The sequence below is a fragment of the Aptenodytes forsteri genome, unplaced genomic scaffold (genome assembly GCF_000699145.1).
Source record: "Aptenodytes forsteri isolate BGI_AS27 unplaced genomic scaffold, ASM69914v1 Scaffold82, whole genome shotgun sequence".
In the NCBI taxonomy this organism is placed as follows: domain Eukaryota; kingdom Metazoa; phylum Chordata; class Aves; order Sphenisciformes; family Spheniscidae; genus Aptenodytes; species Aptenodytes forsteri.
Genome location: NW_008795490.1, coordinates 2,456,250 through 2,477,813, shown reverse-complemented (window position 1 = coordinate 2,477,813; position 21,564 = coordinate 2,456,250). Strand labels below are relative to the sequence as shown.

General features: G+C 39.1%; 1 protein-coding gene across 1 annotated transcript in view; it reads right to left on the bottom strand.

Moving 5' to 3' along the window:
* Window positions 1-9,294: 9,294 nt before the first annotated feature.
* The window catches only part of CCDC170 (coiled-coil domain containing 170), a 62,606-nt gene continuing 50,336 nt past the window's right edge, over window positions 9,295-21,564 (bottom strand). Inside the window, exons 8-12 of the mRNA XM_009281414.2 lie at window positions 20,850-21,050; window positions 18,914-19,087; window positions 17,426-17,668; window positions 16,231-16,467; window positions 9,295-10,403 (exon numbers count right to left, since the gene is read on the bottom strand). Coding sequence (XP_009279689.2) covers window positions 16,411-16,467; window positions 17,426-17,668; window positions 18,914-19,087; window positions 20,850-21,050 — 675 coding nt within the window. The 3' untranslated portion in view covers window positions 9,295-10,403; window positions 16,231-16,410. The remainder of the gene's footprint in view (window positions 10,404-16,230; window positions 16,468-17,425; window positions 17,669-18,913; window positions 19,088-20,849; window positions 21,051-21,564) is intronic.

Genomic DNA, 21,564 nt, shown 5'->3' with positions numbered 1-21,564 from the left:
AGCAGTATGAAGACATGTTATCATGTGTTTCGCTCACATATGAATGTTATCATGAGAAAACTTTTTCTGTTTAACATTGAATAACAAGGTCACTAACCTGTGCCTAGCTGAGAACCAGCGGAGTGGTAAAACCGAAGAAGCGTTAACTTCTGACTACAACTTTAAGACAGGCATAGTCTCATTTGTGAAATATTATTTAAAGTGTACTCTGTTGAGAAATTTATTCTCCAAAGCAGCTCTATTTGCCACTGAAAGTATGTGGTCATCTATAAGAGACTTTTCAGAACAGCTTAAGCGAGGATTGCAATTTTGGGGATGTGAAAATTACAATCCATCTTAGAAATAAATGTCATTACAATTGATTGTAAGCTAAAAGCAAAACTAGAAGCAAATAACATAGAATGATATTTCCAAATTTTTCTAAAGAAAAAATTCAACAAATTATAGGGAGTCTTTTATGTAACCAAATATAAAATCATAATGCTCTAGTGCTTCATCTATGAAAATTTTAAAGAACTTTCTGAAGGTGGGTGGGCAACTGTAATTACCTTCCTTTTAAACAGAGAATAAAACATTCAGTGCTTAACCTTTCCAGAACTGGAGCCTTGGACCATAGAGCAGAAAGCAACATTCTCCTATTATTAAAAAAATACATTTTGCTCTGGCAAAAAAATAGCTTGCAAATGTATTTTGGGGGTTTAACTATGACAGAGATAAAGGCCAAAGTACGTAAAAAACCCATATTCTTACACATTCTAAAATGTAAAATAATTCTGATATTCACAGTGTTTCACAGAATCTGATTTATACAAGTGCTAAGTCATAAAACATGTTTGTAACTAAATAGCTGGCAAACTTGCAGGATTTGGGATGGCAAAGGGGACATACGTAGTTACTAGATCCCTGGGATTTGTAAAATGGAACAATAAAATACTTGACATTCATGAAATTTTCCTTTTCAAAACAGTAGTGCAAACAGTAATTGCATATTGTGTGAACTACACCATTGATGCTGTTAAGGACATGTGGTAATCACCAGCAATTTTTTCTTCCTGTAAGAAGCATTAATTTATTAAATTTACTAGTTTGTTTTGTTGAGTAGCGTCTTTGTGATGGTATAACTATAATTATCTTCCATTGAATACACATAGAAAAGACTTTTAAAATCCTGTTTCATTTAGAAACTGTAAAACAAATTTCTCTATCGTATGGAGGAGACACAGGATTCTCAGCCGCTATCCAAAGCTGCAGTTCCTCCGATCTTCTGGGTTTAATAATGTACCGAGCAGAGATCCTTTGGTGAAGTGTTTCATCCAGCCGACGCTAGGCAAACTCACCGAGACACCGGCCACAAGTCAAAAGTGACGTCTTTCTACTCTTGCTTCTCCCCACCTTCTCCCGCCACTGGAACGGGGAAGGGTCGGGAACTCTACCAGCGGGAAAAGTGACTTTTCTTCATGGTAACTCTTTTTCATGGAAAAGGCCACCTTCTGAACATTTTGCAGTTTTCCAGATAGTTTCGTCAGTATTTTAGCTGTGTCCTTGGGAGACTCATCTTCTGCAAGGGCCAAGCAGTGGAGGGCAGGCAGGGACCAGAAGCCTTGCCGGGGAGAGTCAAACCACAGCGCCCTGCTACCACGAGGTGAAACTGTAGCTTAGTCATCTGTTGAATACTAATGGGTGAAAGGCTTCAGATGGTGGCAGTGAGTAATGGGAGGGATTCCCCATTGATTTCTCACTTTCTCAAAATGAAACAGCAGTTGCCGTTACAGTAAGCAAGAAGCTGAAAAGTGCTAGGTGAGAGAAATAGAATTATTTCTGTCTTAGGTATTCCTACATTTCAAAAAATTATTTTTCACCCTTGCATTGAGACCATTTTCAAACCAACTTTTTCTTCGTACTCCCTCATTTTGACAGTATTGCTGCAGTCTGCCAGAGGCAGGAAGCAGATTATTTTAGTTGTGGTTGTGTCTGTTTTTCAATCTTGTGTCCCTGGGTTTCAGAGGATATTCACCCTCATAACTCCAACTGATATTTAACAGCCATTCTGGGTTCTCTCCACCTCCAAAAACCAGATATTAAAGCCTTTCCCATATGCAGGATGCATGTACATAAACACAGTGGAAAAACTTCACAAAGACTGTATGTCCCGTCTCCTGCTGGTGTGAAATGCTGGGAGTAGCACTGTTCACGCAAACAGATTTGACTCAAGACAGTCCCTGTGAGAGGTGGACAAGGAAGCAAACAGCACTTGCCAAACAGTAGTCCGGCAGCATGCATCACTGCTAGAAGGCACTTGCAGCGATTGCAGTGATGGACACAAAGCAAGAGAGTCGCTGCACAACAAAACACTGTTTTGTATAGTTTTTTCCATCCTATGTCACCTTGCTTCCTCCCACTCATCCTCCTTCATTCGGACGTGTGAGTGCTGATTTTCTCATACCGTTCCTGGGTTTTTCCCTTGCTGCACCCAACAGTCTCAGCCTAAGTCTCCCTCCCTTGTCTTCCCCCCTGTCCTTCATCCTGGGCTATGACTAGGAAGCTCCGAACTGCTCCCGTCCTCACCGGTACCCACTGCTCGCTTCCCAAGCTTCAGCTCTCCCAAACACTCCTTCCCACATCCCTACCCAGCTACTCACACCTCTCCCTTTTTTTTTTTCCCCGCAGCCCACCTTTCCTGTATCTCTCCCATGAAACTTCCTTTCTCTTCCCTTCCGTGAAACCTGCCATAACTAGCTCCTTCCCGAGTGCGTCTCTTTTCCCTTGTGGCTTTGAGCCAGACCACTCCTTCCACTCTCACTTGTTACTAGTGAAAAGAGCACTGGGAGCAGAGAGATGTGTCAACCTTTGCTCCGGCCCAGAGCAGCCAGGAATGCTCATTATAAAGAAGGTCATTTTTTACTCTGGCCTGAATTGCTCCGAATTGCCAGATTTTTATTCATGGATATAGGCAAATTATGGGGTTTTCCATTAGTCTTGTTCTTAGGAAGGACCGAACCATTTTGGCGTGAATTTTCGAATGAATAAATTCTGTCGGCTGGCATGGAAGACTTCACTCCTACTGTAAATAAAAGCAAAGCATCACATTGCATTACAGGCAATGACACTAGTGCTACAGACACATATATAAACTGAACTCCCAAACCAGGCAAGAATTTCTTAGGAAAACCACAGAGGGAACATTTTTGGAGAAATACAACCTCTTCTTTGACTTTCAGGCCAGGAAGCCACTATAAAGAACTATATTAGAAGTATTTGAAAGCACACTGCTTAAGAATAAAAAAAGCTGTTGTAAAAAATGGTTAACCTAACTGGGGAGATTTTGGATCTCTGTCACTTGCTGGCGCAGGCATCGCCATTCATAGAGCTTTGTGAGAGCTTCATGAGACTGAAAGGAAGCTTATCTACCTTGATTTGAAAACCAGCCAGGCAGCAGTCCTCGGGCACTTCATCAGCCCTTCCTCCTGCTCCATCTTGCCTTTTTCCCTCTACACCATGGGCAGATTTCCAAGGGCAACTAGCTCCTCTTGTTTCTATCCTGAAGCTCATCCACAAGTCAGGAGAAGTTTATAAAGCTTTGCAGTTAAGATTTCTCAACGGAGAATTAGTCTGCGCAACTCTGAACCCATTACGTTATTTTCTGTTTAGGTCATTAGTCTAAATCCATCTCTGTTTACTGGTTGCTTTTTCAAATATTTATTCTTTTTTGATTCCTATGCTCTCCGTGGCCTGCTATCTTGAACTGCTGAGATGAATAGTTGCTAACAGTAAAAAAGGGAAGTCATCTTCAAGCATATTTTTAGCCACTTGAATCAATCCATTTTAGCTCTGTGACTTTGTGAGATGCATCTCAAATACTCTCTGTCCCTACCTCCTTCCACAAACCCTCAGGCAGCTACACGTCATGAATGCATGCTCAGATTTGGATCCCTAAATGTTACATGAGCCCCACTACTTCTCCTTTCCTGCTGGACACTCCCCAACGCTGTTGTCTATCCTCTGTTCAACTGTTCTCCATCCATATTCTCAAAGGCAGCCAGACCTAGCCAGTGGTGTCGCACGCTGAAGTGACACCATAGAAGTATTATTCTAAATGTCTGTAATACGAAACAATATCAAAATGATTAGACATTGATATTATTGTGATAATCTCAGCATTTGTCTAGCACTTTTCTGTGCAGCCTGGCTTGGACTGATGTCCAAGGAAAGCTCTAAGGGACTTCTATGCCATAACCTGCAGGATTCCTTCATCTACACTGATGGCCATAGTACTTCTGCTATAAAAACGATTGCAGTCTGCTTCACAAACATCTGCACCTGTCTGGTTTGTCTGCTGCCATCATTTTACCCTCGTATTCCTCCTCCTCCTTCTTGCAGCTCCACCTCTCCTACCACAAACCAGCAGTACGTATCTGTCCCCTGGTGGTCATATGCCTGACATAGGCTTGCTATTTCACAGGATCCCTTTAGGTTGACCAAAACCTTTCTGCTCGTTCTCCTCCCCACACAAGAGCATACTTAGTGCCCCCACCCCAGCAGCTCCAGAAAACCACTTAAGGTATGAAGCATCTTCAGCTGTCTACAGCAGTCTAAAAGGCTCTACAGTTTTACACAAGTGAACTGTATCTTGGTGTCTGCTGAACTCCGCGCAACGCTGCAGAGGTCCGATCACACCCTGGCTAGAGGTGAGGTGCATAGCGCAGGAGGATGCTGCCAGGGCTGAGGGACAGAAAGTAGCAGCAGAGCAAGAGCGTGGACAGATTTCTCCAGCAGCCCAATACAACCCGACTGACACTGGGGCTCCCTGCAGCGGACGGGCTTGAAACCTTGCTGGGATGAAGAAGAGGGCTGGCCACAGAGATTTCGCTGCAGATAAGTGATCTGTGAAAGATCAAGGCGAGAAAGATATTGTTAATGACAGCAAATTTAACAGAGCATGTGGAGGCTAAGAAAAAACAACAAATTACTTCAAAGAAAGGTCTGAGAGTTGCCTGCCAGTACCGTATTTCTGCTTGTCCTTTGGGATGCCTGTTGAGTTAACTGTGAGTCTTTGAGCGCCCCTAAGGCCAAGAAGCCAGCCAGAGCAGCTGCCCATATCAATTTATACTACTACTTTGTAATTTATACTGCATATTTTTACACTGTTACTGAAGTATGAAGGATTTACAGAAGAATGAAGGATATACAGAAAAAATGCATCAAAATGTTTGTCTTGGTGCTTCTTGCTTCCTCACTCTGCCAGCTTGAGCCCAAGAGGAGTCTGGCCATCAGTCAAAGCACAGGCTACAGACTGCAGACACTCCCTTGTTGGGATCAGAGGTGGCTCTTCGATCTGCCCAGATTTACGGCCCCATTTGCAAGGCTCTCCTTAATGCCCTGCCACATCCCACAGAGCCGCTGTGGTCATGCTGTTCCTCACAAGACGAAAACATGACCAGAAGGGGAAAGGGCTGAGTCAGCTCTGCTGGTGTGTTGCTGCCTTCATAGCAACACTGGGGAAGGTCTTCCAGCATCCCACAGCTACCACCACATATTTGTTTTGTCATCAGAGCTCCCAGCGCACGGCCTGACGAGCAGTACAGCATCCCAGATGGCCAGGGTCATGGCCGAGGAGGGGACTTGGCAGCCGAGGGGGAGACAGACGGCACGCACCAGCGTGAGCACAGCCAGACAGGCCGCGCAGACCCAGGCAGCCCTTCGTGGTGGGCTCTGCTGCCCGCAGGGTGCTTGCACGGCACGGACAGAGGTTGGCTACGCTGCCTGGCAGGAATGATTGCCCCCAGCAGGCAGCGTCCCAATTTTGGGAGGGGAAACTAAGCTCATTCTTTTAGAATGAATTCAGGCCTCTTAACTCAGCGCCCTAAAGAGCATTTGTCACTATTAAGGTGTGGTAACAGGAATATTTTGTAGATCAAGGATCTTTTTTCACATTAAATTGCTTTCAGTGGCCTATTTAAAAATAATATTAATAGTAAATTGAATGTTTGGTTTATAACCAAGCACACATCTTCTCCACCCCACACACCAACATTCCACTCCCCCCAAAAAAGCCCAAATCATCCTTTTATAAAAACACCTGTGTGCATATACATATCCAGGGGCCGAATCCTATTCAGCTCCCAGCTTGGTTAGACTTCTGCCCTCTAGTCCCATCCCCAGCATCACCAAAAGCCATCGGACAGTTGGTTTCTCTACCTGGGGCTACTTGGAAGTTAACAGTTTGGACCCCATTTGCTCACACTGCAATCTTCTTTTTCTTGTTTCTTCTACTTACCAAAAGTGTAAGTAATTGGGGGGGGGGAATAAGAAAACATCTCAACTGTTTTATTTATTGCCTTCTCAAAAGAAGCGTTCTTCTTCGTCTCATGGCTCATTAGCTGACACTAAAACTGTCAGAAAAGTCATCTATTCTGTTCAAGCAAATTGTCTTGTAGGTCTTTTATTTCTGCCTCAGTTATTCCTGAGTAATTACGAGTACAGTCTAATAAACTCATCCTCCTTTTCTTCCAGAAAAAAAAAGCATTGCTATAGAGGATTCTTACTTGTTTTGACAGAAGAACAAAGCAATCTGAATTCTTCCATTTGAAAAGGATGATGTTTGAACATTCTTTCCAATTTCTACTCAGGCAAACGATCATTTTTTCTATTTTCCACATAGTTAACTAATGTTGTTTTCTGTGCTTCAGTAATATCAGAGATCCCTTTTCTCTAAATTCATAGAGAATTTCACTTCATTTTGTTCCATTCCTCCCCCTTTTTCTCTTTGATGGTCAAGAGAAACGGTCAGCATCTGTAGTCTTAAAAAATACTTCTATTTCATATGAAAAAGTCTGAGAGAATACATGATCCAGTAGTCTTTCCCTCTAGAAATGTGCCCGATTCTCCACCCGCTTTTCTTTTATTTAAAATCTATTATGACTTGGGTCATCCATATTTCCCCTCCCCTGCACCACCATAATGTGCAAAATAATCCAGTAACTGAACAGCCCTAGGAAAACATGGATGATGCACACCCCATCCACAGAAAGAAAACGTGGAAAAGCAAGCAAACTGCTTTATACAGTAATAATAAACTCCAGAGCAACGTAAGTCAAAGAGTAATTTAAGGTGATCTGTCTTTATTCTTCCTAATTCTAATTCAGCAAAGCATTTTAATGCTTTTGCACTTAATTTCTTTGAGGAATCATGGTTCTACTGCATTAATTCCTGTGTTTCGAAGAATGTATTAGCAACAATATGCTGTAGAGACAAAAATTCAGTTGCATATATTTTAATAAACTCATAATGTTATAACACTCATTTTTCTATTTGCATTGTGATTTCATTAGTACAATGTTTATGACATGTAAATTATTTCATTTCAATATCTACAATTGCAACATTTTAATTTGTTGAGTTTTGCCTTTCTTTAACACTGCCAATCTGAAATAATGAAGTTGTCTTCATTGGACTTGGTTCAGCTATTACCGGGAGAAAAAAAAATCTAGCCCTGTAACTGTACCATTCTGTATTTTCACACATGTTACTTTTTTTTTTTAAACATGTATTCTGTTGATAAATCAAGAATCCTTTACCACAATAGAAGAGTAATTATGAACAGATAGCAAACTCTTAATCCCATACCTTTTATTAATACAAACCAACCTAGTAAAAATACTTTACTGAGAGAGGGGTGTCTGCTGACACAGCCTTCATACACACTTCCAGGTTTCCATCAAATCTGTCTTCTGTTGAATACATCTCGGTTTAAAAAAGAAGAAAACGTTTGAAACAAATGTTGAAAACATTCATAAGCCTGTTTTAATTTCTTTTTTCCAAAAGGAAGACTAAGTTCAATGCTGTATGAAGCAAAATTAAAAAAAAGATTGCAAGTCAGTTTAAACCTTGTTCAGGGGTTAATTACATTACATGGGTCAAAAATCACCTGAACCTTGTTCACATAAAATTACTTTTTTTTTTTTTTTGGTATTTGCTTTGGCTAAATGAACGAAGATGTCAGTACTCTTCCCAAAGTCAAGCAAATACAGGGAATATTAATAGTCAGCTAAGAGGTCATATTCCTTGATGAACATTAGCATTAATATTTAAAAAATATAGATCCACTGTGTTAAAAAAAAAAGGCATTAGAAAACCCTTATTCTACTTTCTGTTGGCCTAACACACAAGACAGTAATCAAGCTTCACTACTGACGTCATGCGAAAACCTGCCTCCTCTGAGGTAATTTGGAGAACTTTGCTGGTGGCTTCTGTGGGGCTGGAACTTCACGGCTGGTCACGGGGCGGCAGGACACAGGACTGCTGAGCATGGCAGATTTTAAATCTCCTGGCAGACATTAGGAAATCATCTCACAACCATAAAATATGGCCAAATATGCATACTTACTTTATGATTGGCACTCTCGGAGACAATTTCTTAAAGTTATGAATGTATTATCTGGGCTGAGTGGACCTAATTTTGTAATGCAGTTTATTTAACTTGCAAAATGTGGTAAAATATGCTTTGTATAATATTTATTAATGTGGATGAAGAAAACAGGTTTTGTTGTTTCGTAATAACTCAAGAGGAAGAGAAGTGCCTACAGAACCAGCAAAACACAAGCTGAAACTACTTGTATTCTCCCACAAAGAATTAGAAAATTATTACATCTTTTTCCACCCTCTAAATTTCCAACCAACATATCATGCCTAAAAATATTTACATTTCAATCTTTCATTTTACTTTGAAATTGTGGTGCTTTCCTAAGTTTAAGTCTATATAATTTAATATTAACTTTTCCCTTTATCCCATTTATTAAACTTTACCTGAAAAACAATGTTGCATTATAAAACAAGAAAGGAAATTGATTTTAATCCAGGTAACCGCAGGAGCATAAGAATATATGATTTACCATATTCTCCTCAAATGACCGATTTTGCAAAAGCTTGGGTGTTTTGGTTTGGGTTTTTTTTTTTTTTTTTTTTTTTACTAACAAGTCACTGAGAAATGATTCTTCAGAGGCAAGTGAAATAAAAGCAACCTATAATGCTTTGAGTCCCTAGCCAGATACCAAAATTACCACACAGTTACTTGAAAAAGCCTCATTTTTCTTAAAATAGTGTGCTCAGTTTTAGAAAGTGGGTTATTGTTTGCTGAGATACTGTAGAAAGTCCACAACGGTCAGACATAAATAGGTAAGTCTTCTTTCCTGTTTGACACATCCATATGAAATATATAATGGGAAGAGACAACTAAAACACATAGAATCATGTTTGAGTGTGCTATTAAAAAATTTATTGTTCAAATTTCTTTTTAAAAAATCATGAAGTTTTAACAACACTCAGAAAGGGCGATAGACAAGCAGATTTTATGATTAAGAGGCGATTCTGGACACCTCACCATTGCTTTTCTGAATGACTTCAGTAATTCAACTATTTTCTGTAGCAAATAAGCATTTTAAAACAACTTATTAACTCAGAAGAACTGCCACTTATTTGGCCTATGGATTAGTTGCCCAAGGAATACAGCAGCTAGAAGAAAAATTTTCAAGGCACCATGACCAAGGGCAACATGCAATTTTACCAAATATATCTACACCAGGCACATGACTGCACCCTGTGAAAGCCTTTGCTGAAAAAGTGTAACTTACTGTTTTGGCACAAGAGCCGGCTAATGAAGACAACAGAAGAAAAAAATCCCTTGTTCCAAAATTGTGATAGTCCTCTGTCTAACTTCCATCTGTCTTGAAGCTAAAGTCCTTATGCGTAAAAATGCCGAGAGAGGTCTCATTTTGCAAGAGGAACAGCAGCGAGACAACCCCCACTTTATTTCATCCCCGTCACCCAGAGGTAAAGCACAAGGAATGTCACTGAAGCTGACATTCATTAGCACGTACTTCCCAAAACTGCAAACTGACCTCGGGTGGCCCATACCTTCAATGCCTCTGCAATGAAACTGGAGGGCTAGACATTGTTCACATATTGCCTATCATTTTCATAACTGAAGTATTACGCTGCCCAGGGATGTTCTGTTTGCTATCTCTAGGCTGCTGGCTTTACTCTATCCGTTCGGCTCAGTCTCCCTACTGAAACATTAAAAATCAGCCCAAGTCAGTATCTGTAGAGTAGGCAACAGAATCAAATATCTGTTTTCTATGCATGTCTAGCAGGTAGGGAAGCACAAAAGAAAATTTTACTTTGTTCCGTCTCCTTACAAAACGTGTGTTTCAGTGAAGAAGCTGTATGTTTCTTTGCGAGTGTTCCTCTGGTGCCCCTGCCACATCTTTGAGGCAGACACAGGGGAAGTAGTGGTGCTGATGAGAGTGAATCAACCTTTCAAGACGTGTAATGATTTCATAGTCAGGAAGAGCCAGGCTGGCAATGTTGAGGCCCAGCATCCGTGAGACCACCTCTCGGAAGTCTGCCAGCTGCAAGAGCAAACAGAAAGGAATTACTGTAAATACCAAGCAAAGGAGATGCCTGGAAAAACATATACATATATGCATACGTACAAAAACACGCATTTGTATTAGCAGTGCAAAATACAGGAATTTCTGCTGTTGCTCAATACAGAGAGCTGAAGAGGATGGAAACAGCCTTTTGGGGCATACCCCAGACAACAAAACATGTAAGCAGCTGAGGTGCTAAGGATCTTGAACACAAAACATAGTTTCAAGCATTCTTCAGTATCCTTCACAGGCGTGTTTTCCCTGCTGACTCAACAGTGAAAACTGAGGAAAAGACATGAAGAGGACTTGTACTTGACCTAGATGACTGCAAACTATACAAGCAACTGGAAACTCTGGTGGGCACATCCCACAGCATAAGCTAAGGTGCTGGTCCTGACCTCAAGCTCCCGACCGCTGCCTGCCACCGCTCCCCTCTACCGTGCGCTTTCTTGTGGACACCACAGCAGAAAGGAGGAAGTTAGAAGAAAGGTGGAGGTTTGGCACATCCTTCGGTCTGACTTTGACTTGGAATCAGGATGCAGCCAAAATTCAAGATGCAGCCTGGGAAATGCTCATTTTTCTTCTGTGCATAGCTGTTGAACATATATCATAGGAAGGGTATTTGGCAAAGTAATTAAAGAAACCAGCTTTCTCTCTGCAGTTCCAAATGGACAGGCATCTGCAAGTAATTGTCATCACTAGTGACCCTGCCAGCAACTAGATTAAAAACTTAAGATCACATGAACGTGAATGCTGATTTACTCTTCTCAACTCACAGTATGGATAATTGTAAGTCCAACTTCAATGCCTCTTCAATGGACAATGCATTACACAGCCCAAGTGACCAATACCTTAATACCCCTTATCATCAACACACAATTAAAAGAGGAAAATGTTCCTATTTGAGGAAACATGCTTGTCTTGCTATCTATTTGAACGTCAAGATCCCCATTCCCAAGCATAACAGACTCAAAATGTCACAGAAACATCAAAACCATCAAGAAGCCAGACTCGCGCTCTGTGTGGCAGCACCCTCACTCCACCAATCGTGCTGACGGCTAATGGTAAGGAGGAGATAAACGCACTCCTGAAACGGAGATAAAAGCACTCCTGAAATACATGTCCATCCCCAAGAATACTGTGCAGAACTCTAAAGCAGTTACAACATCTGTGAGGCAAGCTGCAAAAAACCTGAAAACAAGGTCTCCGTTCCAAGACTTTGCCAAGTTCGTTTCATCCCAGTACAAACCCTAAGGAGCTGCCATCAGTTCCGAAAAACAAATATGGAAACCAAGACAGTATAGGGCAGAAGGATTTGAGAATTCAGTCCCAGCTATCTGTCTTACCAAGGCAGTGCAATGTCTTGGATGAAACGTTGGAACAATGTAACACCAAAACCCCCAAAGTTCCCATATATTCTCTTCAACGCCAAGTTGGAGATCACTGACTGTGGGGCTTTGGCAGTGTGCTTGGCAAGTACAATTTAGCAGGAGCTAAAGATTTCTTTAAACATCTGGTTCACAGACAGAACGCGCAGGCAGCAGAGCCAGGATTTGCTTCCATACAGACTTTATGTTAAAAGATCAAGGCAGCCCTCTGCAAAGACCCAGTCTTTGGATGAATTAAACCCCCACAAGACATCTATATACAGCAAACCCAAGTGATCCCCCGGAGCACATTAGGGTCTGCGCTTTGCACCAGATTTCTTGCTCTCATATCTTTGCTATTGCAAGCTGTTCAACTTAATTATGGCAACTGTGAGTAAACCAAATTGCACTACAACCATGTATCAAATGCAATCAAATTAAATTTGCTGCACTGACACAGATTATCGATCTGGCAGAATTTTGCCAGAGGGAATAGATACAAATTAAAGCGTATACACAATCATCTCACTCTTTATTTCTGATGGGAAAAGCAGGTCACAGCTATACTGAATGGACAATAAATATGTTAAGAATTCAATAACTTTCATCGGCAAATAACCTAAACTGGAAAGCACACAGAGCCCTTAAAGAAATCCTTTAAGCCATTCATTTATGTGCATTTTAAATTGAGGATTTTTTCCCACTTTAATGGAATAAGACTTAGACAAAAAACAACTTTTCTGACTATTATATTGTGGCATATAAAGTACAGTGCAGACAAAGCTGTAGTTCAGTGAAAATGCAGAAAAAGGGTTGACTACAAAGAGAAATTCTCCACATGAACTGACAAAGAGAACCATCACTCTTGGACACAAAAATGCCCCGCCAGGGGACATCAATCTGAATTTTAAAAACTCCAAACAAAAGCAACAGACGATACATGCTGGACAATCTTTAGAACGCTACCACATGTCTCATGTGGAGCAAGATGCGTGTTTACACTCTTAAGTGGATACAGTGCTGTAAGCACATCATGAACAACTTTTTAAAATCTTGCACTAAAATGTATAAGACCTAGAAAAAAAAATTACATGAGAAATGTATTTCAGCTTTAAAAACAATGCAACAGAGGTATTAAGAACACAACAGTTCTGCTGAAATACTACAAGCTAATAGAAGTACCACCTAACTCTCTATTTAAGTCTTTCTTCAATAGCAGTTAATATTTCTAAGACAGTCACAATTTGAAGTAAAGGAGAGAAATAATAAAAGACAAACATCACTAAAGACTCAAAACCAAAGGTTTGCTACAGCAGTAAGCGCTCATGATAAATTTTCTTGGCATTTTCCATCTAGTGAGTAAAATTATCTGAAGTAAAAGAGAGGAAGTGAATGCAATTTAGAGCATTAACCCAAGATATTAGGAGGCGGGAGCAGAAGTAAAAAACAGACACTACATTTAGTTTTCACTCTGTAGCTACGGGAAAGTAGAAGGCGTCTTATTGCAATAGAAAGACAAAAGAAAAAAAAAGGAAAATAAGACTGGAAAAAATCCTTATAACAAAACCATCAAAAACTCAGTCGAAACATTGACATTTAATATTCTTACTCCAAGTACTACTGCAAATAAGGACTTCAGTTAAACTGATATAAAAATAAAATATATTCAGATTTTAATCTGTAGTTGACTGCAGTGGTCGCATACTGATGTTATCAGTCCCTGTAAACATCCTTTTGCCATCAGTCATTATGCATACCCTTTATCTAGTCTTATTAAAATGAATGTTGGCTATGCTGATATTTATTTATATTCAGAAATATGCAATAATGACATACGAAGTCAGAAGGGTTTCTGTTCACCCCACAGACAGAGGAAATCCAGTATGGATATCTGTAAACTTACACTTACTCATAAAGTTTCAATATATCCAACTAATTTCCCACTATATATCCATTCTAGTAATCTCTACTTTTTTGACTCTTCACATACAGCTTCACCTCTCTGGTTTTTACTCTGCGGTATGATTTAATAATGCTTTAAACACCTTTTTTTTTTTTTTTAATGGTTTTATATGTCTACCCAAGAATATGCACGGTTTGCTGTTATTCGCTACAGTCACCAGAGCTGACTGTTAATCTTAAAGCAGATTGGCAGTGTTATTACACTCTTCTTACAGGGCTTCACTTTTAACAGTTTGGATGCTTTGATTCTGTGCGTTCTCTTACTAAAAAAAAAAAGGAACAAAACACAGAAACACCAAAGCTAATTTCTCCTCTTAAACTTGTAGGAATTAATAGTCTAAAGAGCAAAAAAAACCCAGAAACACTCTGTTAAATGCCAATTATGAGTTAATTTTAAATTATTTCAATCTGATCTTAATTTCTGACTTCACTTGGGTATGTTCTGCCTTTCTTTATGACCACAAGACAAATCAATGTCTTAACCAGTTGGCAGTAGTTCACGTCTGCATACTTTTAATTTTGCAGCATGGCAAATAGCCACGCAATATTACGATGTTATTTAACATTCCACATAGTGATATCCATGGAAAGCAGAGTATACCTGAAAAAAACATGCAATGCATGTACAAGCTGTCAACCTGGCCACATCAACAACTCCATCGCGTAACGGCAATTTCAGTTTCTAGTAGTTTTCTTAACATGCATACACACACAGATGACATGGATGTGCTTATATTCAGATTAAGTATATACACATGTGCTCAGAGAAGTATTTAACATCTGCATCAGCTACCTTTTACAGAGAGTGAGAGAAGTCTGGTCTTGTTTAGCTTCCCTGAGAAGGAAGAACAAGTCAGCCCAAAGCAGGTGAAGAACTACACAGGGTTGGGGATAAGGAAGGAATTCTCCTTGGGTAATGGTTCAGGAGAAGTCAGGAAAAAACCTCACATGTTAATTAGTGAGAGAGAGAGCTTAGAACTAATTCTCTGATTTAGCAACAGTAGCTTATTTTAAGGACGGATTTTAGCTAAGCAAACTGTTAAGATACAGGACGGTATGCTATGAATATTACTGGCAATTCTCATATTCTTAAAATGCTATTGCTGCTAATCAGCACTGCACAAGTACCAAGCATCGGTTTTGCAAACAGCTTTGCTCCCAGTTTAGCAGTATAGTTCCACCTGCAGGTATTTGAAATGTTCCTGTGATGCAGAAGATTGTGGATGCTGGTGAATTGTAAGTTGACGTTTTTCTTTCACTAACCCAGAAAGCTTGAGAACTGGTGCTATGCTGTGCTTGAGCATTCTGCACTTTGTAGCCCACTTACCTCACTTTTCCCATGTTCTTCAAATTTGGCCAAAGAACACTGCAACAGTATTCAAGTGGCTTGAAACACCTTGGGTTCAAATCAGTAAAAATTAAACATTTGTGTGTTTTAGCAAGTACTCCATGTATGACTCCATGGAATCATTTCCTGAACATAATTCATACCTTCTTCTGTGTGCAGGATGCTTCGTTTCCTCATGAGATATATGAAGAAATTAAATTTTCCTACCAAATTTCTAACCTTCATTATAAAACAAAACCGTGCTAAAGCTTTGCAGGAAGAAAGATCCCCAGGTGGTTGGTTTTTAGTCCATGTGAGCAAAACAATACTTTTCTAGACTCATTTTTTGAAATAGCATTCTTAAATTTCATCCGGAGTTGTTGCCAAGGCCAACATATAGCGCAAAAATTTTATCTGGAGAAATTAACATAGTTCTAAGCAGTTAGAATAAGGAATTTAAAATTACACATTTTTTACTTTAAAGAAGTATCCCATTGGCTTTCAACAATTATGCCATCTATAATCTTGCTACAAAACACAATATGCAAAGGCAATTACATACATACTTCACAATTTTTTGAAATTAGAATGGAACACATTTACTAATGTGTTTCCCACAAACTCCTTATACCCTCCCCAAAGTGAGTTACCACAAAAATTTTTCTTACCTAAACTTTAGTGAAGTTATATGTCACAAATCGACCCAAAATAGTTACGTTCAATATTAAGTCTGGTTTGTTTTGGTTTTTTTTTAATTTTCTGATCTTTTCCAACACTCTTTGAATTTATGGCCTATACACGGTCACATGCACATAAGTTTTATACCTAAGATATATAGAAAAAAAACATACCTTGAAAAAATACTAGGATTTTAAGGCATTTTTATACTTCTCCAAAAGGTGATATAATATTCTGCAGTGAACAAAGAAAACGCCTGCATTTATTATTCATTGTGTTGCATATATAACTTGAAGAATAGCTTTGCCTCTCAGAATCACAACTGCCACTCTGGCTCACAAGTATGACCTAAAATTTCCTTGTTTAATAAAGCTCACAAAAGTTTTCAGCACAGCTGGATAGCTGGTCCACCTATACCACAGTCTTATATTCTAAGTGACAGCTAGCACTTGTCAAACACCTATACACCTACCTGTCCCTCTCTTTTTGCTAATTCTGCAAGGGTTGTTTTAAGCACCTTCATCTCACTGGTAACTGCTTCTAACATATTTTTGTTTTTTTCTTTATCTTCAGTAGCTTGATGCTCCTTTAAAAGAAGTTCCGATTTGACAGAGGTAAGTTGTTTCTCAGCCTTTTCTTTCATTCTTTCCAATTAGACTTGAGACTTATTGAGTTCTTCTATTATTCTGTTCTGCTCCAAGGTTTTGATCTGCAATAAAATGAAGTAATGTTAAATTTGTCACACTTTTTCATCTAACATGACCAAATAATGGAGATAATCAGGAGCAATCCTGAGTAAGCACTTTAATGTAGTTTCTAATGGGCTCTTGATGAAATCAAATGTATGTGTGAACTCAAAAGTTAAAGGAGATTGGCCAATTTCAATTCAATTAACAAAAAGATTTTTGTTTCAAAGACAGTTAATTCTCTACCAGTTTTGTGAAAAGAGGTAACTGGACAGACAAAAACCCACGGTGAGAGTTCACTCTCTGCTACCCCCTGGAAAAACAGTATGAAAAAGAGTTGCTAAATGTTTTGCTGGTAAAAATCCTTCAGTTGCAACATGCACCTACTTATCTATTTCACTCCATCAGCCACAAGACAGAAACTCACATACAATCAATCTTCCTTTCTTCCAGCGGTGGCAAGCTATCAATGACTGCAAACTACTTGTTTTCACCTGAGTTTAAGTGGGTAATTTATTACTGCTGCAATGTAATAAAACACAGGAACAATGAAAATTTAGCATCTTGCCTGACTTATGCAGAAAACCCCCTAACACAGGAACAATGAAAATTTAGCATCTTCCCTGACTTATGCGGAAAACCCCCTATTTTTTTTTCCTCCCATACCTATCAGAATAGATCTTCTGTGAGCAATGTATGGGAAAATGTAACATTACAGCCATATCGACAGGAAAGAAAGGGATGCATATATTGTATTGTTCTTACACTAGCCTGAAAATTTACATTGTGCTTTACAGATGCCACTTAGTATATCAAGACAAATTGCAAAATACCCAAAACATTGTAATATTGTATTTGATTTCCCCATCTAGATGGATTTGAGCAGTTCTCCATTAACACATTTATTGTAAATGAATTCCAGCTGTATCCAACTGGAACAGAAAAAAATGACAGAAGCACAAACGTAACCTTTTAACTCACCTTAAGTTCATTGGTTTCAGACAGCTTGGCTTTGAGATCAGTATTCGTTTCCCTTGCCAGGTCAAGCTGCTTCTGTAACCTCTCTATCATCTTATGTAACTTTCTGACAGCGAGATTGGCCTCGTCCCTCTCCACAGCTAAGGCGGTCCTTACTTGCTTCTCTTCTTCCAGCTGGGTTATTTTCTGCCGGAGGAGGTTCATGTGCAGCTCTTTGCTTTCAAGTTTTTCTTTCTGAGTCTTCAACTAGTTTTCCAAGCACAAGGATATTTGAAAAAATATATGTGAAAGACAACGGTACTACACAGATTGTTTTGCAAATTTAATCCCCATGTTGCATATTTAACCTGAACTCCTATTTCTCTCTTGAAAACTCTGTAAAGCACTATAAACATATATACACTAACTTGATACCTTTTACATTACCAATTCATTGTGCTTCTCCATCCCTGAATTTGTGCGCTACCTTTTAGAATGAATTTGCATATAGACTCCACCCTATTTGAACATAAATACTTGTGCATCATTCATAACAACTGCAATTGTCTGAAGTATAACACACTAGTCAAATGCAAGAGGTAGGAGAGATTCATTAAGGAGACAGTGGTTTCAATGGTGGTAGTTTAAGATATTTCCATCTTTAATCAGTTAATTAAGGCTAGAGTGCAAGAAGGAGAATCAACATACAGAAATAAGAAAATTTTCATCCACTGCTCCAATACAAGGTCCAGCAGCTTAGTTTTGTAATTTTTGTGCTCAGGGAGCTACCTGTTTTCAGTTTACCGGAGCTGAGCTGCCAGGCTTTACTTTGGAACATCTGAGGAGTATTAACATACATACTATACTCCCTGCTAGAGAGGCAATTGCTTCCAGAAAAAAAGACAGTGTTGTTTTAAACCTTAAACAGACCTAATTCTAAGCTCTAAACCATTCTGATAAGCCTAAAACCAGAAGATTTCACTCTGGCGTAACAGGATGACGGAGGGGTGTCTGACCAAATTTGAACAGATTTGCTCCTAAAGGAGCACGGTTCTTGTTGGAGATGTTGAAATTCTTGGTGAAATACAACCAACATCCTACTAGTTTCTAGAGAAGTTTGTGCAAGGTGCCCCCCTTCCCAGCAGATGTTTTTAAACATCGACAGTAGTTGTTTACAGAAGTATATTATAGATGTGTATTAAAAAGTAGACATATATACACATAGACACATGCATAACTTGAGATATTTATTTAAGAAGTTGTGAAAAGCAGTATCACATATTTAACCGACTGGTGGTTTTAGTTGGTTTAATATGCAGTTGGTTTAATATGCAGTCTGTTTGCACAGTTTGCAAACGTTTACCATCTTCTTCTTATGTAACGGACATCTTTGAAATTCCTTGTACACATATGAAGATCTAATCTGCTGCCTCCAGCAAGCCACTATAGAAATATAGCCATAACGATGTTTACTTTTGAAACAAACAGTAACAGTATGCCTTTTTTGCCTACCTTCCTTCTTAGGCTATATGCCATAGTCTTGTTTTCAATCACTGCATCACCTTCCAGTTTCACCAGCTGCTCTACCCGGGCCAGAATTGCATCCACATTCATATCAAATCCAACCTCTGCTGCTAGGCTATCCAGCTTCATCTTCTCATTAAGTTGCTCCAGAAATTTCAGATACTAAGATAAGACATGAAAAAGTGGGTAAAAGAATAATAAAACTTCATTAAAAGTCCTGAAGTACAACTTAAAAGCAATTCCCCCTAGACCAGCAACCAACTATACATAGCCAAGTCCGCTATCCACAAGAAATAACATACTGAAAGGGTATGTTTATAGTACACGCTCCTGACACAACTGCAAATTCTCCATTTGTCCTTTTTTAGTCAATATTTATTTTGTTCATAAATCCCTGGACCTACTGTATTTATCTTCTTAGCAAGACCAGATTGTTCTTTGTTCCTCTGCAGTAAGAGCAGCACTAGGTATGTGTGTCTGCTTCTGACTCCAGTTCCTGTCTGTGGCTCTGCTGCTTTACATGACCATGCATTGGCAGGGAGAAGTTAGAAAGGACAGCCACATCCCAACTCATTGCAAATGCTGTGATTGCCCACGGCTGTGAGCTCTAAAACAGATAAAACTGGTACCAGGGATGCCATGGGTGAGATCCAACATAGTCTGAGGAGACGCAGGAATGTTAACATGGACAGTCTTTAGCCCTTCTTTGGAACAGCAAGTTTTAGAGATAACAGTTATTGGTTTACAAATTGCTTTAAAGATTATTTTAATTGCATCTCCACCTGGTTTACTGATATGAACACATACAGCTATCAAGTATTATTTAATCTGGTTTTTCCTTCTTTTGTCCTGCCCTGCTAGGTCTTTAAAAATTGCATTAGTTCCCTGGTCCCAATTAGCCTCTCTTGCAAAATCCAAAACTCTCCTCACTATGTTTGCCTTTATTTTTTCCTACTTCTGTTGCAGGTCATAATCTTTGCAAAGAAACAACAAAGGAAAAAAAAACCAAACAAACCAGTTCCAAAACTGTTGCTTGAGCCCAAGATGATAAAACATAGCAAGAATTTCTTTGTTTCATGATGCTTCTGGTTCAAAAAGTTAAAAACAGCAGCAGCAGAAGAAAGCACTGAAGTTGTTCATTAACAGAAAAAAATCACAACAAAAACCTCTTTATTGCAGCAAAATCTACAGAGAAATTAAGCAACTAGGGCCATGTGTTCTTCACAGAGGAAGCAGAGGGGAACAGCTCCATTTTCTGGTTTGCTCCCAATGCGGCGGATGCTTCATTCATAAAAGTTATTGTATCATAGACTAATGCAAAACAGACAGCACCAAATTGTTGATTCTTTGCAAATTCAACTTTCTAAGCATTGATCTTGGCCTGGTAACATACTACAACTTTGTCTTTCTTAACTGCATTGGATGGCTGGTTTAGCTTTCCACGTACTAGTAATTTTTCAAACTCTTAACATGTGGATATGTTATAGGCTAACAGTGTGTTCATTCATACAATTGATAAAAAAATCCTGGTAGCCTTGATGGTCTAAGGATATAAAAGAATCAAGGACTGCAAGATCTTGAGAGACTGCAGACCAGATGATGTATTAGAGAAAGATGGAGAGATCAGAGAAAGCTTTGAGATCAGAGAATCCTTGAAGGACTTCTGATGTATTTACAGATACGTCTTTTAATCTGTTTTTTTTTCCCCACATTAAATGGACTTTGAACTCAAAAGCTTAGCTACTTTTTCCAACTAAAATTTTTGGTCAAAGAAAAGATATTACTACTCCCTACATGATGCCTGACTGCTAATTCACAGTACTTGCAGTACTGTGAGTACTACTCCAGCTGATTAATGCAATATAATTGGCTGTATCTCTGTCTTTAGTGACTTTATGCAGAAGAAAACAACGAATGCAACTACTTTTTGTTTCTCAAGCTTCAAACCATCTTGCACCAGATCTACAGACAGTAATTCCTCTTCCAAGTGTTTCAGTTGATCCTGGAAAGTCTCAGAACGTTTTTCAGCTTTCCTGCTCCTCTCCAGAGCTTCTTGGTACAATCTGGTCTGATTTTCCAAAGCTTCAGTCAATTTAGCTATTTGGGTTTCAAGCTGAGATACCATCTAGGGAGCAAGCAAACCAACAAAACATATGGGGTTAGGTGGGTGTGGAAATGTTAGAAAGATATGAAAGATGCATTCTCAAATTATTAAAGAGAGGGTAAAATATCTATCTTTAAAATACATACATTTAAAAAGACAAAAAGAGAAAAATCTGCTGTAACAACCAGGAGAAAATGGCAGAAGTGGTGACATGTGAGACACCCAAAAGTGAACAGCAGAAGCCGAAACCGACTAACGACTAAAAGGGGCTAATATCTATAAAAAAATTAGTACAAACTAATTTAGACACAAACTTTCCAAAGATGTTAGCAAACCAGCAATACTTGGCAGTCAGCTAACATTCTTTAAAACAAGCTAATAAAATCACTAGTCTATCGAGGAGCTGAGTGGAAAAAACAGATAAGAGTGATTTAGAAAAAAACATGCAGCATGTAGGTGAGAATGTAGATATGGATAGCTAAGTCTCAGAGGAGTGCTTCCCAATTGTTAACAGTTAAAGAGTGTTTAACTAAAA